This window comes from Panthera tigris, chromosome C1 (assembly GCF_018350195.1).
Source record: "Panthera tigris isolate Pti1 chromosome C1, P.tigris_Pti1_mat1.1, whole genome shotgun sequence".
Lineage (NCBI taxonomy): Eukaryota > Metazoa > Chordata > Mammalia > Carnivora > Felidae > Panthera > Panthera tigris.
The window spans coordinates 40475330-40500996 of NC_056667.1; the positions used below are offsets into that span (position 1 = coordinate 40475330).

The 25667-nt window shown below is 39.2% G+C and overlaps 1 protein-coding gene across 1 annotated transcript in view; it reads right to left on the reverse strand.

The window, feature by feature from the left end:
* FAF1 (Fas associated factor 1) overlaps nt 1-19558 on the reverse strand; it is a 524128-nt gene extending 504570 nt beyond the window's left edge. The window contains exon 1 of the mRNA XM_007077228.2: nt 19060-19558. Within this exon, the coding sequence (XP_007077290.1) occupies nt 19060-19104 (45 nt within the window). The 5' untranslated portion in view covers nt 19105-19558. The remainder of the gene's footprint in view (nt 1-19059) is intronic.
* Nucleotides 19559-25667: the final 6109 nt, after the last annotated feature.

Genomic DNA, 25667 nt, shown 5'->3' on the forward strand with positions numbered 1-25667 from the left:
CATTCTGGCACATAGTGTGTTCTCACTGAATAGTAAACTACTGAAATAAGATGAACATGAAAAGGATATGACTGAGTTTTTGGGTCCTGATTTTGTCATCAGAATACTAGTTGTTTTAGCTTTGTATCATTTGCATATGTAAAGGAACATCATTCCATTAACCCTGAGTGTCCCAAGGCTTGGAATTATGTCATATTCATCTCTGTATTGCTAGTATCTAACTGCCTGCCAAATATCAGGTTACCAGTGTTTATTGAACTGAAGCAAATTAAATTGAAATTAGATGAGGGCATTCATGCTGCAAGATACTATATGACTAGTAGCATTCATCTTTATTTCTGTATGTTATCTTTAAGAATAAATAAAAAAAAGTTTTGTCAGTTGCCTTATTGAAATCCAGATTTAGGGGCGCCTGGGTGGCGCAGTCGGTTAAGCGTCCGACTTCAGCCAGGTCACGATCTCGCGGTCCGTGAGTTCGAGCCCCGCATCGGGCTCTGGGCTGATGGCTCAGAGCCTGGAGCCTGCTTCCGATTCTGTGTCTCCCTCTCTCTCTGCCCCTCCCCGTTCATGCTCTGTCTCTCTCTGTCTCAAAAATAAATAAAGGTTAAAAAAAAAAAAATTAAAAAAAAAAAAAAAAAAAAAAGAAATCCAGATTTAGGGATATATTTTAAATTACTGACATGTATGTCAAATTATTAAAAAAAATCTTTGGGCATCATTTATTATAATGACCATACGCTCCTTTCTAAGGATTTATAAGGCAGCAGCAACTCTTCAGGATTTGTTTTAAAATTTGGCATGAATTGATGGCAAGGTAATAGTGGTAATTGTCTTAATGTTTCTATCTTTTTTCCTCTTTTGAAGTGCTCCTAGCATTCCTTCTATTAAACAAAAAATGTCCCCAAAGATGTCCTGTTGTTCGTGTGGATATCATTGGCAAGATTTTTCAGTACCTTAGCAGGCATGAGACATAAATTTACAGATTCAAGAAGCTCTGTGGGACACCAAAGAGGATTAATACTAAGGAAGCCATACAAAGGCACACCCTAGTAGTCACATTGCTGAAAACCAAAGATAAAAAGAAAAGTCTTAAAACACATCCCATGAAGAGAACAATGACAAGAATGGTAATTAACTTCCCATTAGAAAAAAATGGAATAAATACAGGGGACAACGGAATAATATCTTTCAGTGCTGAAAGAAAAATTATCAAACTAGAATTTTATACGTAGCAAAATTATCCTTCAAAAGTGAGAATGAAGACATTTTCAGAAAAGAAAACATGACAGAGTTTGTTGCCAACAGACCTGCACATTATAAGAAATGCTAATGGCAGTTCTTTAGGCTGAAGAAAAGTGACACCAGACGGAAATATGGATCTATGGAAGAAGTGAAGAGCACTGCATATGGAATATATATGTGAGTAAACATAAACAACTATGCTTGCCTTTTTATTAATTTTTAATGTACTCATTTATATTTGAGAGAGAGAGAGAGAGAGAGAGAGAGAGAGACAGAGCTTGAGTGGGGGAGGGTCAGAGAGACAGAGACAGAATCTGAAGCACGCTCCAGGCTCTGAGCTGTGAGCTGTCAGCACAGAGTCCGATGAGGGGCTCAAACCCACGAGCAGCAGGATCATGACCCAAGCTGAAGTCGAACACTCAACGAACTGAGCCACCCAGGTGCCCCGCCTTTTTATTATTTCTTAAAGAATATTCTACTAGCACAAAAATATACTGTGGAGTTTTATATTTCATGTAGAAGTAAAATATATGACAACAGTAGTGAAAGAAAATAAGTAAATGGACTTTCTTATAAGGTTCTTATATAGAAGGTAGTAATAATATTAACTCAAGGTAGACTAAGAAGTTATAGATGCATATTATAATTTGTAGAACAACCACTAATAAATAGAAGAATCATAGTTAAAAAGCCAACAGAGAGGGGCACTTGAGTGGCTCAGTCGGTTAAGCGTCCAACTTTGGCTTAGGTCATGAACTCGCCCACTTTGGATCCTCTGTCTCCTTCTGTCTCTCTCCCACTCGCATGCATGAAACCATGTGGCTGTTATCTGGTATATCAATATTTTTATCTTGGCATATTAAATTACTCCCAGATTATTCGTTAGGATTTATGATATAAGAAAATCTCTAATCTTGGGGCACCTGGGTGGCTCAGTCAGTTAAGCATCCAACTTCTAAGCATCTGACTTGGCTCAAGTTACGATCTCACAGTTCGTGGGTTCGAGCCCCGCAATGGGCTCTGTGCTGACAGCTCAGAGCCTGGGGCCTGCTTTCAGATTCTGTTTCCCTGTCTCTCTGCCCCTCCCCCACTTGTTCTTTCTCTCTCTCTCTCTCAAAAATAAATTTTTTTTTAAATCTGTAATCTTAACAATAAGAACATACTTCACTTTGGCATAATCCACATTGTAACTTTACATACTCTTCATGCATGCGTAAGTGGAAAGACTAATAACCTAGGCAGTATTTCTCTGTTCCACTCCGTTTTGGCAGAATATTTACTACTTTATTCCAAAGTAATCACTAAATAATGCTTTCCTCTTCTAAAATACAATGTACTTTATTTTTTGTTTGTTTATTGAAGTCCAAGTTAGTCAACAAAAATGTAGTATAAAACAAAGTTCTTGATTATGTATACTGGAATTTAAAATAAAAAATAATAAAATAAAAAGATAAAACAAAGTTCTTGTGTTTCAACCTGGAGCCAGCCTGCCCTGGCTGGAATCAATTCTATTATTTTTGCCTCAACATCATTATCTTTGTTTCAAGTCCCACTACTGGAACCTTAGGAAATACCCATAACTGATAGTACTCCCAGAAAAGTGAAGCCAAAATATATTTTTACATTTTTATTATGTATACTATGCATTTTATATATAGACAGCACAAATACAGACACATACCAACACAATACAGACACTGGTAAATGTAAAAGTGAAGTTTACAAGAAAAAAAAAGAAAAAAAGCAGAAAAAGGATAATCTCTTGCTAAAGTAATCATAGCAGCAACCTAACAGCAATCCTAATAGTACCTAAATAATCCTAATAGCAACTACTGCCACATACAGCTTCAAAATAGAAGTCAATTAAATTAAATCCAGTTTTTTATCTTTTGATCACTCTATTAGTCTCAGTAAATCCAGGGACAACAGAAAAACTTTATTTTCTTTTTGTGTTTCACAAAGCTACAAAAGGATGAAGGAATCAAAAAATAACTGGATGCAGGGGCACCTGGGTGGCGCAGTCGGTTAAGCGTCCGACTTCAGCCAGGTCACGATCTCGCGGTCCGTGAGTTCGAGCCCCGCGTCAGGCTCTGGGCTGATGGCTCGGAGCCTGGAGCCTGTTGCCGATTCTGTGTCTCCCTCTCTCTCTGCCCCTCCCCCGTTCATGCTCTGTCTCTCTCTGTCCCAAAAATAAATAAAAAAAAAAAACGTTGAAAAAAAAAAATAACTGGATGCAGCTTTGTTTGTTTTTTTTTTAAAGGCAAGCTTGTAAAGTGCAGCACTTACTAATTTTTTCCACTGTTGTAGTCACAATGATAGAGGAAAGGAAACACGGGAGAGGAGGAGACAACCCAAAGAAAAACAAGTCACATCCTTACAATTTCTTTGAAATTTCATTTTCAATTTAAAATTCGTGCAAATTTCATATTTACTTCATAGTAAATTTCATATTTACTTCATAGTAACTGTTTTTAATTTTAAAAAACACATATTTATAAATTATTCTAGTAAATTGGTCCTACAAGAAGACATTGATATTTATTCTGTAGCTTTGAGTACTTCCTAGCATACCCATTTGAGAAATGTGCATATACAAATCACAGACTTGACTTTGGAGTAGAACAAACCTGAGTCCCAAACACAGCCTTGTTATGACTACCTGTCATTAGATAATTACTTAACCTCCTTACGCCTCCACTTTCTCATCTTTAAAATGGGAATAGTAATGACGGCTATCACAAATTGAAAGGTATATACCAATTAGATTGGATAATGCAGATAAAACACTTATCACATCGGCCAAAGTAATGCTGAGTAAACGTTAGTAGTAGTTATTATAATCACCATCTCTAAAAATCAATCTGTACAATGAAGGACTGCCTAGTTTACAGGGTGGTAAGAACTGTGAAGGATCTAATATTTTACTCACTTGCAAACCAACAATTTAGCATGTTACAATTTCAAAGACGCTAGAGGAAGACACAAGACTCCTAGATCAAGAATAAAGTACTTTATTACTCACAATAATAACAGTAGCCAGAGTATCAGCATTTTCTTACATGGGTTCCCAAGTCCCATTTCTCACATGGTGATACAGAGTGGGCCAGGTGACAACTGCACATGCAGTAGAGGAGAGGAACCCTGAGCTTAGGGAATCTTTTATAATAGAGAGCATGGACACCTTTGCTTTGGAGGGAGAAGGTATCTTTATCTCCCAAGCTGTAAGCAAACCTGCCCTTTGGTCCAGAAGGAGACATTATCTAAGCTGGTCACAATACAATACCCCTGAAAAGACAGTTTGGAACAATCTGTCTCTATTCATAAGACGTGCCGAAATATGAGGCACAGAGACTTGTCTCTCTCACTTCTAACTATCTTGGCTGCTGACAAAGTTTCTCATGAGTATATGATTCTAACAGCTACTCTGATTATTCTGACTGACAAAGGGCTGGGACTAAATCCATTCAATCTGTTTCATACAGCATTTAATTAAAGTAGCTATCAACAGGCAGCAGGGTAAGATTAACCTTCAGAATTGATTTCAACCATGTTTCTCCGAGTCCTAAATAAGGACTCTGAGAATAAGTTGAAGAAATCCCATAAAACATCAGAGTCTACCTCAGAAAGTCTGGCAGTTCTGTCCCCAAAGTTCTGTATGAACTTTTCCACTTGGCCCAAGGCATTAATCCAGGAACAAGAGAATGTATTAACAATTATACAGACTCTGTTTCAGCCTACAAGGAAGAAGTCTAGGGCAATTTTATCATCCAGAACAATGCTGGTGAGTTGAGGCTAATCTGAATGCTTTCCAGGGCCAGGGTATGTCACTGATTATGTCAGCTAAAAAGTCAGGAACAAATTCTGAACCACCAATTCTAATTAAATAAATTCCCTCATAGAGATAACTGTCTACAGGATGTGCATAAATAACAAATTGGTTATGACTCTGGGAAGCTTCCCCAAGAAAATAAGGATAGTGTCATTTTAGAGAGATCTCCATAGTTAACTGAAGGCTATAAGATCTACTGGTGGTATTCTGTTAAACACTCAAAGGTGCAAGAGTCCATATTTTTAGGAGGGAGGTATGTTAATGCCTGGCTTCCACACAAGAAATAAGATCCTGAGGGCAGATATAGTATACCTAGAAAACGTGGGTTGTTTACAATTATTGGGTCCTTCCAAATGGGACCTACATTAGTCTGAAAGACACAGTCAACCTGTGTCCCAACATGGCCTCCCAGCCAGGTGTCAGGCCTAGAGTTCCCAAATTCAGTTTGAACAACTGAGTCTAGTCCTTGTTTTTGAAAGGACTGAATGAGAGCAGTCAATCCAAACTGTCCCAATTATCCAGGCCACCAGTAATCTGCCCCATAGAATCTCTGAGAGAAGGCTATGGAATGGGAGTGGGTAGACATGAGGTGGTACCGACAGGTGTTGTGCATGGAAGGTATAGGAGCTGGGGCAACCCTTGCTTTTTCCAATAGATTTTTCAGTAAGATTAAAGAGAATGGCCATCAAATGGTGATCAGAGCTGAGCAATCTAATGGAGGATGGCACACTCAGCAGTCAATTAAATTTAATGTGCCTGCAAAAGTTTGGAAGAGCTGCACCAGGACATTTTCCTTCATAAGGAAAGCTTTAAGTGTGGTTCTGAAGGTGTCTCCCTTCCCCAAAGCTTCTGGAGTCTAAGGTGTTCCTTCCCTGGGTGTCAAGATTGTTGTTTTCCCTCCACTGCCACAAAATCAGTATGTTCCACTCCAGTAGCTATAATTTCATCTTTTTTCCAATCATCTCCTACTCATACTCAGGCCTTCCCCCTAGAAATGTCAGGTATGAAACAGTCAAGGGAATGTTTATTAAACCTACAGAAACCCATTTACGGTCTCTACTGACCCACATGGACCACTGTAGGGGAACTCAACAAGCAGTGTACTCAACCAGTAGTCATTATCCTTATGATCTAGGACCATGTCAACCAGCATGGGTTGCATGGGTTCCATGTCAACCCAACATGAAAATCCAGGTGGTGAACAAGAATTAAGTTTGAATCCCTCAGGACACCACCTTTTGGCAAGCTGCCATATAAAAGGTATACCGACAAGCTGGCACTGCACTGCAGCTAGGAGAAAAAAAGAAGCTCCTTGCCCAGAAATAGGATAGAATGTGAATTTTCAAAACAGGACTATATAACCTCTCACCCCTTCCACCCCGATCATTACCCATGAAGTGACCCAAGTTGAGATGATCCCTTTCTGGGCATAGCTGTATTCACTGGCCTAACTGACTTAGTAAGTAAAAAGATGTTTCAGTCTTCAACATTTATCCACATACCAGATGCCTGTGGATGGTAGGGAGCATGAAAGGTCCCTCAAATATCTTGACTATCAAGCTCACTGTTGAGGGGCTTCTGAGATAAAAAGTACACCACTGTCAACTGCAAATGGCCCAGAAAGCCCAAAAGCATAACACAGATTAGTTTCACAAGCCAAAATTGTGTGGCCAGTCAGCCAACTGGACTAGAACAACAACACCATAACCAGAAAAAGTATCAACAGCAGTGAAGCAGCACTGATACTTCTGAGTGGGAGGTCAAAGTTCCAATGTATTAAATCTGCCAAAAACAAGCAGGAGCCACATTCCATGAAATGTGGCTTCTTTTATTATGTGACAAGTAGGTCAATTTTTGGCAGAAGTCACAAGTATAGTATGCAATGCTACTCTCTGCATCAGAAATACACAGTCCTTAAGTCTACACCCAGTTTATGATAGCTGATGCGTTATCACATCTAATATGATGGGTGGATCCAGACAACAATGATGGCTCTGAGCAGTGCAGTCTCAATCAGAAGCTTGATTCCAGTGGGCTTCATTAGAGAACAGGCCCTTATTGTGGGCATCTACATGAGTGATCCAGACAGTTTGATCAGCAGCTATAATTTGTTTCCATAGTTCACAGCTTCAAAGAGAGCTGTCTTTAATCTGCCAGTCTATAGTTTCCAAGTGGCAGACCAAATAGCTAGACCATTGGCAATAGGCCAAAGGGGCAGGAGAAATACAAGTTTCATGAAGGAAAGTACTGGCCAGAGCTATAAAAACAGCCTTGGGGCACCTGGGTGGCTCAATCAGTTGAGCATCTTGGTTTCGCTCAGGTTATGATCCCCGCATCAGACTCCACACTGAGCATGCAGCCTGCTTAAGATTTTCTCTCTCTCTCTCTCTCTCTCTCTCTCTCTCTCTCTCTGTGTGTGTGTGTGTGTGTCCCTCTCCCCAACTCACGCTCTCTAAAATTAAAAAATTAAAATTAAAAAAAAGAACAGCCTTGAGCTCTATCCACTGAACAATCACATCCACTATCAATCTGCATAGCTGGTACAGAGGCTGAACAGCCCCAGGAAACAAGCAGACACAACGAGTTTCAGCTTGGCTGAACCACTGGTAAACTAGGCCTAGGTTTAAGGAAACCTCTATGAATTGAGGACCCCACTGAGGCGGTGGCTTTGCCTTAGACAGTGAAGTGGGGAATAAAGATTCCTCCAAAGGAAAGGCTGAGCCATAAGACATTATGCACCCCCATCCTCTCATCTCTCAAACAAACCAGTGAAAATTCTAACAACTTTGCTTTGTGCCCATAGAAGTTGCAAATTTGTCTCCTTTCACATTCAAGTGTAGGTGTACACAGGTCTATAAATGTTGTCTAAAAGGAGACAGAAACTTCTGCCCAGCCAGGACAAATCTTAGTACTAGTGGTTACATTGTGGGGAGTGGGGGGAGTCTGACTCTGAATCTAATAGACTAGTGAAAAAAATTCCCTCCACCAAAGAAGATACCTGAGGGTGGTTAAGAGTTAGCAACAACCAGAATGTTCAGACAGCTGTCTTTGATCCTACTTCCTGGTGCTCAGCCTGCAACCACCTCCCTAATTCTTCCTCATTAACAGGCAATAAAGTAGAGAACCACTTAACAATTTGGACAACATGTTCAACACCAATTCCCATAGACTTCTCTCAAATTCTGTTAACCAGCCCATGAGGCCCTCACCCTTCCTCTTCCAGAAAGCCATGTGTCTGTCGATATACCATCCTTGTTGCCAAAACTGTCAGAACAGTGAAAGATCTGGTATTTTTTACCCTACTTGCAAGCTAACAAGTTAGCCTGACAATTTCATTGATGCGGGCAGAAGACCTAGACTCCTGGGTTGGAGACAATGAACTTTATGACTCATGACAATATTCATAGCCAGAATATCACCATTTTCTTAGGCAGTCCCAGGCCCATTTCCCACAGTGCAACACAAAGTAGGCCAAGTCATACCTGCACACGCAACAGATTGCACTAGAGGAGGAACTCAGAGCCTAGACAACCCAAACCTTTCAAAATGCAAAGGGTATACATGCCTACCCTTTACTCCAGAGGGAGACACTATCTCTATCTTCCAAGGTAGCTCACTATACAAACATCCTTGAAAAGAGCAGAAACAAAAGCAGTCAATGTCTCTGATCACAAGACATACAGAAATCATGGAGAATTGTATCAGTGGATCCCAAAAAGGCCACCGTAGAGTTTAGCTATTAAGAGCCTAGCACAGTGTCTGATACATACAAAGCAACAAACAGCTAGATACTAATGTTCTTATTCCTCCCCCATTAAACCTAAAATAAGAATGTTCAATTGTGTCTCCACCTCACTTTTATTACATGCCAAAGGATATAACTAAGATTTTATCTATATACATATGTGTGTATATGTATATATGTATGTGTACATATATATGTATGTGTATATATATGTAAATTACAAATTTATAATAAAATAAACTAAATTAAAAATAATTTTTTTAAGTATGCTCCACACCCAACATGGGGCTCAAACTCCTGAGGTCAAGAGTCACATGCTCTACTGACCAATCCAGTCAGGCCTCCTCCTAAAATTATATTTAAAAACACAAGTTCAGGGCACCTGGGTGGATGGCTCAGCTGGCTAAGCATCTGACTTCAACTCAAGTCATGATCTCACAGTTGCTGAGTTCAAGCCCCTCATTGGGGTCTGTGCTGACAGCTCAGAGCCTGGAACCTGCTTTGGATTCTGTGTCTCCCTCTCTCTCTGCCCCTCCCCCATTCATGTTCTCTCAAAAATAAATAAACATTTAAAATTTTTAAAAACTAATAAAAAATTTAAAAAAACATAAGTTCAACCACTACTTTTCCCTTGGGAGAAAGAAGGCAGGGAGCCAGAAGGGCACAAGAAACAAAGCTTTCCTCTCATTAACATTATACTACTACTACAGCTCAATCATTAAAGAGTCCAGGGAACCAGGGTAACTATAGACAGAAAAAAAACAGGTGGCTGAAACCTAACTCTAAAACCACTAAGGTGCACAAAACCTGAAAAAAAATTTCTGCTTTTCTTTACCACAACTTGACATCTCATCCTTCCTACCTCAATTATTCCTCTATAACCACAAATAAGACAGGTACAATTATTCTGTTAATGTCATCAAACTGCTTCTTGAAATTATCTCAAACTCACCTTAAAGCCAATGACTAATGATTTAAAGGGGTCAACAATTTTGATTTGAAATTTAAATCTCTGCCTTAAAAAACAGTTTGAAAGTGAAACCATAATGAAGAAGAGTGATTGGGGCACCTGGCTGGCTCAGTCGGTGGAGCATGCAACTCTTGATCTCCAGGCCATGAGTTCAAGCCCCACACTGGGTATAGAAATTACTTAAAAAGAAAAAAAAAAAAAAAATCTTTAAAAAAAAAAAAAAAAAGAGTGACTGACACATAATTCAATAACAGCATTCAAATTTCCAGAAGTTATTGACCTCAAGCCCTCTATTTTGCCACATTACCTTACTGAGCCCTCTATAAAAAGGAGAAAGCACCAGAAGGGAGGTGCTTTGTATTTCTCTATAAATGGGTCACTTTAAAGTTATAATCCTCAATTCGATAAAATAGGCTGATTTTCATTCTCTCAGTGACAAATTTTATTATTCAAAATCATGTCAATAAATGGTAGATACTTAAAAATACAGCTGACCCTTGAAAACCACGTGTTTTAACTATATGGGTCCACTTATACCAGGATTTTTTTTTTCAATCCAGTACAGTACTGTGTATTTTCTCTTCCTTATGATTTTCCTAATAACATCTTCTCTAGCTTGCTTTATCGTAAAAATACAACATATAATACATAGAACATATAAAATGTGTTAACCGTTTATATTATCAATAAGGCTTCCAGTTTAAAGGCTATTAGCAATTAAATTTGGGGGGAGTCAAAATTACACGTGGATTTTCAACTGCATGGCAGGTTGGTGCCCCAAACCCCTGCATTGTTCAAGGGTCAACTATACATACAAACTTACAATTCTACTCTATTTGTACCATAACAGCTAACATTCATAATATTCCTTCAAAATATATTCACTGAGTCCCTCTTATAGATATTGTAGGAAAAGACGGTTAAGACCAAGGCGGTTGTTCAAAGAGCTGACAGTCGCAGAAAAAAACAAGTGATTACCAACAATCTGGCATAAGACTCAAAAGAAGAGAAACATACAAAAGATATACAACATATGTAAGACAAAATGATTAACCCTAAAACTGGGCAGAGGGTACTGATGTTATAAGCACAAGGCAGCCAATAGGTTTTAAGAGATAAATAGAAGTTTTCCAAAGGGCCACAAAAAATAAGGGTATAAAGGCACGGAGCCTTGGGGCACCTGGTTCAGTTGGTGGAGCATGCAACTCTTAATCTCAGGGTCATGAGATCATCCCCACAGTGGATGTAGAGCTCACTTGTGGGTCGTGGGTGGGGAGGATATGAAGCCATAAAACACATTCTACTGTGAGCATCAAATATATATAAAATACTCAATTTTCCTATGCCATAAAAATGCAACAGTACTTAAGACAACAAAATCAAAAAAGTCCCAAGAATGGATGTAACTTCTAAAGTCATCTAGATCAGTTGTTCCCAAGTGTAGATCTTGGATCATCAACATAACCTGGGAACCTGACTGAAACACAAATTTTCAAGCCCTACCTAGAATGCACTCAATCAGAAACTTGGGGTGGGATCCAACAACCTAAGGTTTAACAAGCCTTCCAGGTTATTCTTATGCAAATTCAAAGTCTGAGAATCAATGATTTAGATGAGGGTTTTTCAGCACTAAAGACATTTTAAGGTGGATAATTCTTCATTGTGAAGGGATGTCTTGTGCAGAATGTTTAGCAGCATTCCTGGCCTCTACCCACTAAATGCCAGGAGCACCCCCTAGATGTGACAATCAGAAATGTCTCTAGACATAGCCTAGTGTCCCCTGTGGGGAAATTATCCACAACTGAACACCACTAATCTACATAAGGATCAGCAAACTTTCCTGTAAGGGGCAGGGTTAATATTTTAGGCTTTGCAGGCCAAGCAATCAACTACTCAATTTTGCTATTGAGGGCAAAAGTGGCCAGAGACAATATGTACACAGATATGCATGACAGCCTTTCAATAAAACTTTATTGACAAAATCAGGTGGTAGTTTGGCACTCAGGATGTAGTTTGCTGATCCCTAATCCAGATCAATTACCTAAATTATAACTGAATGTCTTCAACCCCAGCTGCTGGCAACTGATTGTCCTGACTCTATATGAATACCTAATCTAGTCCAGTCCTGTTTTCAGGTAGATATTGCTCTAGACAAATCTTCATTTCATAGACTGAGTAACTCAAACCGAGAAAGGATAAATGACTTGCTCAGAGAATCAGAGCCCAAACAACAACAAATGACAACAACAACAAAATAAACAGCAATAAACTAGAGCTCTAGTCTGCCTAAGTGCAATGTTCTAACAAATGCTTCCTACAGAGGTATATAACCATATAATGCTGTTTGTGAAGCATTCAAATATTCTAGCACTTTGCAGTTACTAAAACCTGGCAAGAATAGTATTGGTTTCATGGTGGGAGGAGGGGAGTGAAATAACTTTATCTTAAAGGTCCGAATAGTAAATATTTTAGGCCTGTGGGCCATAATGTCTGACTCAACTAGTCACCTCTGTCACTGCAGCAAGAAAGCAGTCACAAACAATAAGTGAATAGCTATGGCTGTATTCCAATAAATCTTTATGTATAAAAACAGGCAGCCAACTTACAGGCTATAGTTTCCTGACCCCTGATCTACAAAGTTCATAAACCCAGTCTGGAAAACAACAGGCATCAACCCAACCCCGCTCAACAAATCTAAAGGCTTTTTATTCCATGCCTTCTGACCACCTGTAAACTTAGAGGTATGGCACTAGACTGGAATGAGTGCTAGTCTAGGAACAACCAAAGTGCCAGACCCACCCTCACTTCCACCCTTCTGGCATGTCTATTATATGCCAGATACTATTAATTCATTTTGTATGTAAATTTTATCATTTGGAGAAATTTCTGAATGGTGGGTCTTGTTTTCCTTTAGAACTCCAAGCCATGTGACACATTAAGCTAGAAAATAAACACTCTAATGTGCAACTGGACAAAATCTTTATTTCAAACCAACCCATGAACTTGGACAAGTCACTTCCTTTTTCTGATCTCAATTTCCACAAAAGGAAAAATGAGAAGCTGGAAATAGATGATCTCTGAAGTCTCCTGCAGAGAACAAGCATATACTTTAAAATTGTCAAAAATGAAAATAACAAGGCACTTGGGTGTCTCACTCAGTTAAGCATCCGACTCTTGATTTCAGCTCAGGTCGCGATCTCACAGTTGTGAGATCAAGCCCTGCTTTGGACTCAATGCCCGTGGAGCCTGCCTGAGATTCTCTCTCCCCTCTCTCTGCTCCTCCCCCATGCATGCTCTTTCTTCTCTCTCTCTCAAAATAAATAAATAAAAATTTAAAAATAAAATGAAAGTAACAACTAAAACTTAATGAACTCTTTCTACACTAGACATCTATTCTAATCACTTTACAAGCATTAACTCAGTTTTCATATGAGGAAACTGAGGCAGAAGTGTGAAGTGATTAGTCAAAGATCACAAGATAAGTGAGTTGCAGAGCTGTGATTTAAATCCAAACAATCTGACCTCAGAGTCCATGCTCTTAACTACTAAACTTTATTCTACATGCCAAAACCTTATTTTCCCAATGACCAACAATCCAAACACAAACACAACATGCTTTGTCTCTCTAATGAATAAAGAGGATAGTGGAGAAAAGAAAGGACAATAACAAGACTACTTTCTGCCACAGTACTCAATCTCCTGCCTAAGGCAACCTCCCAGGAAATACATATGATGTTCCACCGATACATAGTTTGGTCCCTAATCCACAACATCACAAAGGACACCTATCCATGTGGATTAATACCATTTCTACTTGCACAGTCTGGCATCTCCTTTTGTAGAAGATTCACAGCTTCATTTAAAAGGAAAAAGCATTATGAAGGGGCAGAAACTAATTTCAAGGGACTTACTGATAGTGTCATGGAAGAGTTCATGCTACCAAGAGAAGCTGACAAATAAAAATTTAAAAGTCCATAGTGACAGTCCAGTATGAAAATGCATAAAGCAATTTAGGCAGCAAAGGTTTCACTAGTTTGAAAGACCAGAGAGGAAAATAAAAGCACAACTATGTCATCCAGGAAACAACTGAAAGTAACATCAAAATCAAAGCCAAATTAGAGAAGAAACAGACTCACTCTGTGACCACTGGAACTAGGTTCAGAAAACATATTTTCTTAGCATGGCAGATAAGGTTTTGCTTTCTTTTTTATGTTTATTTATTTTGAGAGGGAGCATCAGCATGCATAAGTGGAGGGAGGGGGGGAAGGGAGGAGAATCCCAAGCAGGCTCTATGCTATCAGTGCAGAGCCCCATGTGGGACCCAATCTCACAAACTGTGAGATCATGACCTGAGCAGAAATCAAGAATCAGACACTTAATGGACTAAGCCACCCAGGCATCCTGATAAGATTTGTTTCCTTAAAAAAATATATTACTATTATGAAAGTTGTTCCTTTTTTTTTCCTTGACTTGAGTGAAGCTATAATCTACATCTCTGTATTAGACAGTAACAGAAAAATATAAGTAGAAAAATATATGAAATCAACATGTGACACTAACCTAAGTAGCTATAGCACCCGTTTTGTTCCCCCCCCCAAAAATTGTTATAAAAATGTATCTTAGAGGAAAAAGAAATTAGCATTGCATTAATTAAAAGGTTAAGCGGGAAAGGGAAAATTTTTTTTGTTCAGACAGACCTAAAATAAAACATAACTAACATTACTAAAATTATTTGATAGCAACAGCAATTCTATTTGGATAGCTCTTTTCACATCTGCAAGTAAACCAAATATATCTCAAAAGTTTGTTTGAGCAAATGATATTTGCTCTACACCTCAACCTTTAAAAAAAAAAAAAAAAGGCAAAGAATTCTACAATTACAAAAAGAACAAGATCTGGAATTTTCACCTGAATGCATCTCTTTGTTATAAAAAAGACATTAAGGAAAAAAAGAAAACTGTCCTCATTTATTAATGCCTGCCTGTTTTTAAACCCAGGAAATTCCTCTACATCTCCTCCTAGCTCTAGCCAGCCAAAACTGTAGGTGTACTACTCTATTCATTCCTTTACCAGTATCATACCATGCTAACACTATTTACATTTAAAATTGATTTTTTTTTTTTTGGACTATTCCAAATTCTAAACTCACTTGCCCAGAGTTGAATTTACAAATAATTCATTAAACATGATACTGCCATTCTCTCCATTCAAGCTTTTGGTGGTGAGCCACTATGGATAACAGTATGGCAGTTCCTCAAAAAAAATTAGAAATAGAAATGCCATATGATCCAGTAATTCTACTTCTGGATATATACCTATAGGAATCGAAAGGAAGGAGTCAAACAAATAATTGTACACCCATGTTCACAACAGCACTAATGATTCACAATAGTCAAAACATGGGGGAAAAAGTGTCCATTGACAAATAAATGGGTAAACAAAATATGGTTCAGCAGTCCCCCATAATCCACAAGGGTTATGTCCCAAGGACTCCCAATGGATGCATGAAACCAAAGACAGTACTAAACCCTATATGTTTTTTCCTATACATACATACCTATGAGAAAGTTTAATTTATAAATTCAGCATAGTAAGAGATTAATAACTATAACAGAATAATCTTAGCAATACTGTATACTGTAATGAAAGTTATCTGAATGTGGTCTCTCAAAATCTTACTGTACTCACCCTTCTTGATGATGTGATATGAAAAAATGCCTACATGATGAGATAAAGTGAGGTAAATGACCCAGGCATTGTGTGTAGTATTAGGCTACTACTGACCTTCTGATTACACATCAGGAGGATCATCTACTTCCAGACAACAGCTGACCAAGGGTAAGTGAAACCATGGAAAGCAAAACCACAGATGATGGAGGACTATTGTATATACATACAGTGGAACAGTAGTCAGCCTTTTTAAAAATGAAGGGAATTCTGACACTACTAACTGGATGAATATTGGAAACCTCATGCTAAGTAAAATAAGCCAGCTGCAAAAGGATAAATAGTGCAAGATTCCACTTATTAGGTACCTAGAAAACTCACATTCATAGACAGAATGGTGGTTGCCAGGGGATGGAGTTCAAAAAAAATGGGAAGTTACTGTTTAATGGTTAATGTCACAGTTTTGCAAGATAAAAAGATTTCTGGAGATGGATGGTGGTGATGGTTGCACAACAATGTGAATATATTTGATGCCACTGAACTGGACACTTAAAGTGGCAAATTAAGATGGCAAATTTTATGTTATGTGTATTTCACCACAATTTTTAAAAATTTTTAATTGAGGGGTACCTGGGTGGCTCAGTTGGTTGAGCATCCAACTCTTGGTCTCAGCTGAGATCATGATCCCACGGTCATGGGATCAAACCTCCCCCTACTTGAGATTCTCTCTCTCTCTCTCTCTCTCTCCCTCTGCCCCTCTCCCCTGCTCTCTCTAAAATAAAATAAATAAATGTTAAAAAGTAAATGAAAATCCTGTACCTTTCTCAAAAAAGGAGAAAAAGGGGGGCAAACCAATTAGAAGACATTGAACTATAGAAAACAGGCTGATGGTTGCCAGTAAGGAGGATGGGTTAAATAGGTAATGGGGATTAAGGAGTACACCTGAGGGGCACCTGGGTGGCTCAGTCCATTAAGTGCCCGACTCTTGATTTTGGAGCTAATGGTTCTAGGATCGAGCCATGTTAGGCTCTGCGCTGACAGCGTTAGAGACTGCTTGACATTCTTTCTCTCCCTCTCTCTCATGTCCCAGACACTCAGGTACATGTGCTGCTCTCTAAATAAACAAACATTTTTTTAAAAAATCATGTCCCTTTCTACAAAGGCAGCACTGAGCTAAGTTACTATTAATTTCATGGTCATATGTTCACTTTTGGGTGGAGAAATTGATTTGCACAGTTACTGAAGAATCCAGCATCTTCCAAATGTCTACACTCCAAGACTTGAACTGCAATCTTTAAAATTACCCAGTTTCTGATAACTGGATCAATGCTAATTTTTTAAAGTTAATCCTATGAAAAGTTTATGTAATATAAAAAAAAAGGAAGAATAACTGATCTTAAAGCTAAGTCCACAAGAGCAAACTGATCTGGAATCATCATTTGTGAGAAGAATATGAGGTTCCTAAAAACACAAAAGGCTAATGTGCTCAATATATATATAGTTTCTAAGTAATTTTTTATTCTACCAATAATGTTCCTACCTACTTGACAATATAAAAGAAACCTTCATCATTTGGCAAACATGAGAATGCCATAGCTTTTTCCCATTTTGTAAACAACTGTTCACATCAGTGCCACTGGTTTGAAGAGAAAAACTTAGTAGAATATACTAATGTGATCAAAATTAAACCCCAAATGCTTGTCAGAAAATCTTACTCTGAGTACAAGAATCCTAAATTTCCTATTTTGGGCCAATATAAGGTTCATAGTAAGCACAATAACTGTCATAAATAATGAGAGAACAAGCAGCTACAAGTTGTCACAGGAAGTATAAAAAGTTTGGTGAAATCTCAACAAAGTTACACTTACCTAAAAGCTTTTAATGAGGTACACTAAATTGTCTAAATCCATTCTTACCAGAATATGCCAATTTTATTTTTTTAATGTTTATTTATTTATTCTGAGGCAGGGGGCAGGGAGAGGGGACGAGGAGAGCCAGCAGAGGGGCAGAGAGAGAGGGAGACAGAGAATCCCAAGCAGGCTCCAAGCTGTCAACACAGAGGCCACACGGGGGTTGATCTTATGAAGCATAAGATCGTGACCTGAGCCGAAATCAAGAGTCGGATGCCTAATCCACTGGGCCACCAAGGCACCCCAGAACATAACAATTTTATAACAGGATAAACTACTCCTAGAAATAGAGTCCTTTTTCATACAACCATATTCCACATTAGATAAAAGACTAGAGAATGAAAAAAAGAATTAAGAAAATAAAAGACTTAGGCAAAAAAAAAAAAAAAAAAACATCCTAGACCATGCTAATCATACAAAACACCAAAATCTTGTGGTCAACTTTTATTTTCAGAACACTTCTTTCTGTCTGAGTTTGGAAGTTACAGTATAATCAAATACAGATACATCCATATTCCCAATAAATCTGGTAACCGGGTAAGATAAAGAACAAACTCTGGAAATGACTATCACAACATTAAGTTGTAAAAATAAGGAAATTTTAAAAAATCAGAGAAAGAGGGAGAAGAGAAACCCAACAAAATCTCATTAAGAAAAAAATGCCACCTGCTGTGCTAGTGTTAAACCATGGTGTGCGATGACAGTATTATAGAATGAAAAGTCTATACATAACAGTAGTTTCTAAATTAATCCCAAAATGATTGGTTAAAAATATCTCACTACAATAATTTTTTCATCATACATCAAAAGGCAAAGATGGCGTTCACAGGATATTAGCTCTAAATCCAAGTCTTTCATGAGGTACAACTCTACTTTCAAAGGGCCTCCCTAAGATACTTATATATTAGTGTAACTACAGTTGGGCTAAGTAAAGGAATAACCTTTGCTTATCCTTTAAATTATTCCTGGAATTAAGACACCAACCAAACAATTCAAATCTGGAGGAGAGGGGAATCCGCAAATATGAATTGGTAATTTATTAAGCTTATGAATTCACTGCAAAGATACTATGGTATATGCTATTTGCCTCCTCCTTATCTTCATACCCTCCAAAGATTCCAACATGGCATCAAAGTCTCAAATGTTTATTTCTCCTTGAAAAAGACCATACCCTCACCATTACCTTCACCACCACCCCCTCCTCCTTTTTCTTACTCTCCTCAATACACCACACCCACACCACCACGCTCTCCACGCCCACACTCCGTACAGCACGCTCTCAAGTAACAACCCAAAACTCCTGACCCAAAATACCCCATACTTAAAAGCCCCACAGTGAATACTCCCAAATTCTACCTGTTCTCTACATAATACAGAAAACATTACACACAGTCCACACACATACTCTAAACTATTATTAACACCCCTCACCCTACAAATCCGTATATAACACCCAACCCAGCATATGAATTGCACGTTCCCGGATGGTTCACCTCCCCCCACACCCGACACGTTCCCGGATGGTACCCCCCCCCACACACACACACACCCCACACGCGCGCGCGCCACGTACCATACAAAAGCCCAAACCACACACCACTGCAGTGCTCAAACAAACCCTGAGAAGAGGCAACCCTTCTGGCACCAGGAACCCACGAAGTTGGAGGTGGAAGAGGAACAGGGCCAGATACTTCACCTGAAAATCCGCCAGGATCATCTCCCGGTCCATGTTGGACGCCATGGCGGCCGCCGAGTTCCGCGGCTCCGGGAGCGAAGCGCGCACCTGGCAGGGAAACGGCGCCTCCTGCGGCCGTCGCCGCCGCCGCCGCCGCCGCCGCCGGGCGCCGAGGGGCTGGCAGGCGAGCCGGCGGGCGGGCCGGCGGGCCGGCGGGCGGGGCAGCGCGGGAGGCTAGGCGCTCATGCACTCAGTAACCTTCAGGCGCCCGGGCCGCCTGCTTGAGCCCCTTGGAGCCCGCGCCGCAGTTGTCCTGACAGGGAGGCTGGTCTAGATGCCGGTCTGGTCTTCCTGTCGCTGGCCAGGATGAGGACAGGTTACGACAGCGCGCACCCGGCTCTCTTCAGCGGCCGTGAAACCGGCGGGGGCGGGGAAACCAGGCGAACGAGCAGGCGGGCGAACCCCACGGCCGCCTCCACCTCCTCCGCTTCCTCCCTGGCCGCCGCCTCCGCCCCTGGTTGGCCGGCGCCACAGCTGTCGCACATTTTGCCTGTCATCGAGGTCGCAAAGCACTGCTTTGCGGCTGCCACGTGACTGCTTTCCTGTCAAGCTCTGGGCGCGCGACTACCAGGCGGGGATCCGCGCGCCGCAGGCGGCGACGCCAACTAGCAACTGCGGGAGATTGAAGTCCCGCAACAGGTTATTCCGGTTTGGAATTAAGCAAAGGCCTCGGATACTGCCCCCCGCTGGCTGGGGCGGGGATGAGATTCTGAGCCTTAGAGGTTACATAGTTACATAAATACACATCAAGCCCCACAAACCAATTCGACACTCTCACAACCCGTTTTACAAACAGCATTTCATAAATTTCATTTTCTCTAACAAAGTCTCACCAAAATACAATTTCATATACAGTCTTTTAGGCTCAACCTCACTGTCAAAACCTGCTTACACACTGTCACACTCAAACCCAAGTCCCCTGACACCTGCATCCTCAGATTCTCAGTAACACAGAGGTAACCAGACTCCCAAGATAGATATGGGGGAAACATGGAAGCTGAGAAAGGTGAGACTATCGACCCCAAGAAAAAGATGAGCATTTTTGTTAGTTATGAGAAATAAAACCTTTTCTATTCCTACAGCATAACATTTATTTTTTGGACCTGAGGCAACATCTTACAAATGGGGAAACCTTGAGTCCAGCTTTGAATAGTCAATTTAAAATAATTCCGTAAGTGAAGAACTTATATTAAAATACTTACCGATTACTAAAAGTTTCAGTTTATGGTCAGAAGTTGACAGGCTTTGAGACAAGAATACTCAAAGGCTATGTAATGAAGTGTGACCATTTGTAATTGTCATCATGGCTGTAGGAAAAGTGACAGTGGGATATGTTTGACTTGAGTAAATATCATCTTCTAGACTATGGTAGAGCATGACTTGCCTTGGAAAGTGCATAAAACCCTGAAAGAGTGAAGTAAGATTGCTGATTTTGTACTGTAAAGTAGATACTAGTGAAATCACCATTTAGAACAAGGCCTAGCTCTTTGTATTCCCTGAACACAAAGAAGAGCACTATGGTGTTCTAAAGATCTAGGTTTATTCTGTGTTTCCCTTAAGTGAAAATAGTCTGGCCTACAACTCTCATGCAATAATCTCTATTTAGACCAGAATTAGCTAGATAAGGAATAGAACCCTCCATAGTCACATGAATTGAAACATCTTGTTTAATTGCCATCCCATTGGAAGTAATTTCAAAATAAAGCACAAATGTGAATCATGAGGTGAAACACAGAACCAGCAATTTAAGTGTGGCAATTCAGTTGTCCCATTCATATACCTCATTCTCAGCACAGGGTAGGTAAATAATTGTCTCTAGTTACATGGCCAAGAATAATGCAGCCCTGAAAAGTTGGAGGTTTTTCCTCTGTGATGGCATGTGTATATACTGCAGAACCCATTCAAATCCAGTGCTCGTCCCTTTCTCCCTCCCTTTTCTCCATCTGGGAATTAAAATGATGTGGTAATGTAGAAAGATGGAAAGAATACCCTACACATTCAGGTATATGGGTTATAGTACTGCCTTCCCAGCTAATTAGCTGGGAGAACTTGGATGGGTCACTTAGACTCTCTGACTTAATTTTCTGACATGACTGTTGCATGTGATAAGAAAACAATCATGAGAATGAATGGAAAATAAAATATTTTTACAAAATGAGCATAGATTTCACAGCATTACTAGGCTTCAGATCTAATTCTTCCCCTTAACAACAACAACAAAAAAAAATTCTCCAAGTCTCCATGTCTTTATGTCTAAAATGAGGCTTATAAAACTTATAGAGTAATTGTGGATATTGAGTGATATAATGCTTGTGAAAACTTTTCAGAAATTGTAAAGCTCTCCAAACATATTAGATGCTATTACTCTGTATACCAATTCCTAAATGTTTTTCTGAAGCCCACCTCTTTCATAAAACAGGCCAACAAGAATTCTTCTGCTTTCTAATCACTGCTTTTACTGTCTTTACAACAGAATTTAATGGTCTGGTAAATTCTGTAACTTTTTTCTCTAATTGTTTCATATATTAATGTTTTAATCTCTCCCCAGAAGCTGAAAGTTCCTTGAGATTACAAGCCATTTCATCCGGTGTGTTTTTATATCTACCATAATCCATATATAGCAAAGTATTGAGTACATAATAACCAATACTTTTGAATTGAATGTCTAGTATGTACACATATTTTACACATCTGATCTCATTTAATCCTCACAACAACCATTTTACAGAATAAAAAACTGCTCTGAGAAGTTAAGAATTTGCCCAAAGTCATGCTACAAAGTGACATACTTAGTATTCAAGGCTAGGTCAAAACTAGTGCTCTTTCCACTTAATCTGGTTACAGCCCTGCAATTCACCCTCCATGTTGCAAAGTTTGTACATTTCCCTATGACCTACCTATTCATGATTTAGTACATAGCATCCAGAGTAATTGTCCACTGCAGAAAACAAAATGAAAGAAAAATATTGAATTAAAAATAGTTCATTTTTCATTTCTCCAGAATTCTTTTCTTAGAAACAATTTCATTTCACTGTCACAAACTGAGGGAATAAAAATATATAGTGATTGTATGTAAGCATGAGCAAAGGAAAATAATTTTAATCTATCCATTCTCAGAGTTGATCTACTGCATTAACTCATGGAGCGGCCTAATTCAAATATAGATCTTTTTCTAGAATCTCCATGTTCTTTGATCTTACCATTACTTTTTTAAAAGGAATTTTTATTTTATCTTCCTTTCAAATATATGTGATAAAGGTTATTTGTAGTTATTTTGCTGAATTTTCATTTGAAATAATTTTAGATTTATATTTATTTACCTTCCTTACCTTATTACCAGCTTCCTCTAATGTTACCACCTTACATAATCATGGTACAGCTATCAAAACTAAGAAATTAACATTGGTATAATACTATTAATCAAATTCTAGAGGCTCTTTGGATTTTTACATTAATGTCCTTTTTCTGTTTCAGGGTCCAATCCAGAATACATTATATATAGCCATTTATTTCCATAATAAATTTATTTCCTAAGTTTCTTTAGCCACTTCCAATCTGATAGTTTCTCAATCTTGACTTTTGAAGAGTAGTGGTCAGGAATTTTAGAATCCCACAAATTGGGTTTGTCTAAAATTTTGTCAGAATTATACTGTTTATGGATTTGGGAGGAAGAATACCACAGAAGTGATATGCCCTCATCAAGTATTACCAGGGCACATGATATCAACATAACTTATTACTGGTGGTGTTAACCTTAACTCTTTGGCTAAGTTAATCAAGCTTTTTAACCATACTACTCACTTCTAATGTAATTCATAAGAAGATTACCACAGAGTTAGATCCACAGTTGAGTAATCAAAAATATATTTCATCTAATGATTTGATGTTCTTTAGGAGGCTAGTGTCTGATCCTGGACTCTTAACTAACAGGAAAGGCGTAAGATTTGGGCTCAAGATCTGAGTCCAAATCCTATATCCCACTACTTACTGGCTTTAAGTCACAAACTCTAACAAGCCTCAATTCCTTCACCTGCAAAATGGGGATAATTATCATATTTAACTCAGAAAAAAATGGGGATAATTACCATATTTAATTAAGAGTTGTGAAGATTAAATAATCTGTGCATCATATATCATAACCATGAAACAATATACATATATTAATTATTGCTATTATATTTAAGCTTTTGAGTTGCTTACTGGGCATTTATTTTCTTACTTTACAAATTGACTTTCATAAGTGGGTTGGAGTACCCATATAAGAAAGCCTACTGAAACTCAGAAATAAAATGGCAAAGTCCCAATTATGAAATGATAAAAAGATCCCTGAGGGTAGCAGTCTGTTTTCCACCTCTGTTGGGTCTATGAACACAACAAAGACTTTGATACTAGTAAAGAAATTATAGATACCACATACACATTTCCATAAGCTAATCATTCAGAAACCACATAATTGAGTCAATGAGGAAAAGAACAAAATAATTTGATAAATTATATTTCTATAAGCTCTAAAATGAGTATGAACTGCTGGGGAAAAAGATTTCCATAACTGTTAGTATTTAATATCCAACTATAAAGCCTCTTTTCCAGTATTTGAAAGACATGTCATTATTATGCTAAAAGTGAAACCACTGGTTTCAATATAATAGATGCTTAACTGTGGATCTTTCTCATATACCATGTTAGAATGTCAAATTATTAAAGGCAGAGATACTCACCTTTCTATATACTTCAATGAACTAGCACTTAATAAAAACTAGATTCTCACTGGAGTTACTTTGTAGTGCTTACCTATGCTCTCTGAACTAAGGCTGGAACCTCTGTGATGCCAGTTGTGGTTTATACAATAAGCAGACTGAGTATATGCTTTAGGACACCAGCAAAGACAGAGTAAAAAAAACAAAGACTTCCTTAAAGACTTTAGTATTTCAGCAAAAGCACTGAAATAGTCATCATGGAAAAAATCAGAATTTCATTGGACTTCTTTACTCTTATTTTTTGGCTTTGTTTTTATTTACATATGAGGTGGGGGGTGATGGGACATCAAAATCTTTCCAGTGCTTATGACCCCCAAAAATCTTAATCCAACTCTGTATGCATCTTAAATTATCATAAATTTTATTTACTGTTATTAAGCCAAAAGTATTTCACAGAAACAACACATATATATCTATACATAATGAGTGCACTTTAAGATTCTTCCTCATTGCAATATCTTTTCTTAGCAAGAAACCAAAATAAATACTAAAAAGCAACTATAAATTTGAAATATCTAAATGTACGTAAGAAATGAGAGGAGTTAATTTCTGGTGTTGTAGTTCATACTTGACTCACAATTCAAGTTTAGTTGCCTAAGAAAAGAGCTGTAGTTATTTTTTTTCTCAACAATTCTGTTAAAGAAAAGACTGCTAATCTACGTCCTAGCCAGTCTCTTGCTAGAGATCACACAGATGTTTCTGGTGTGTTTTGTTGCTAATACTCTCATTATTCTTCAAGGAACTGGGTACAGATGTTGCTTGAGGATATGCTTGCTGGAGGCCGGCTGTAATTAGACCACTTGTCATTTTTTGCTTGGTTTCATTTTGACCACTGGGTGCACCATGTAACCGTGTTGCATGTTTTTAAGGGCAAAAAATATATATAGAAACCAGTAGTAAATTAATCTTACATAGCTTAAAGAGGAAGTTAAAAGTACAGACAACTGGTGTCTCACATGACTGAAATAAACCATTGGGGAAGAGACTATTTACTCCTTTACATTCAGACACCCTAACCACCCCCCCCCCCAAAAAACCCCAAGCCCCCATCTAAGTAGTAAAAGAGAACCTAGGCAATAAAGAAATTGCCTTGATAGAAAACCCTTCCAAGAATTAGTGTAAATTTGCCTTTAAAATTAATTGTTTTTCTCCCTTTCCCCGAAGAAATGGAATACTTCATTGGTTCTCTTCCCTTGGAACATTAAGTCCTCCGAGTTCGTCATGATTTCCTCCTTATACCATGTCTTCAGTTTTCGTAAAAATCAGTGTGTGAAGACTTTTGGTTTTTCTCAACACTGTTCTCGCTGTCAGTCTGGGTCTCTTCCTCCACCCCCCCCCCCCCCACGGACACCTCTGCCCACCAGGACCCCGGGAGTTGGTCTGGCAGGTGCGAGACCAAGGCCCGGTACTGAGAAGGCTGCGGAGTTTACACCGTGCGCGCCCCAGAGGAGGCGGCGGCAGCCCTGGGCCTGGCCGCCCGAACTTCGAGAGCCTAGCGGGGGAGCACGAAGGCGAGCCGGCCTGCCCCGCCAGGGCCGGGAAAGACTTGGTTCGCGCCAGCTCGCTCTCCGCCTTCCAGCAGCCAGCACCGCCGAGCCTCTAAGGCCCTGCGGCTCTCTGCAGCCGTCTTAATTAACAAGCCTCTCCCCCCTCACCCGCCCCCGCCGGGTCCCGGGAGTCCGAGGTTTAGTGTCGCAGACTCCATCCCGCCCGCCAGCGGGAGGAGGCCAAACCCGGCTACACCAAGCAGAACTCCTTTCCAGCTGGGGACTGGCCGCGGGGCTGGCGGGTGGGAACCAGCGCAGGAGACGC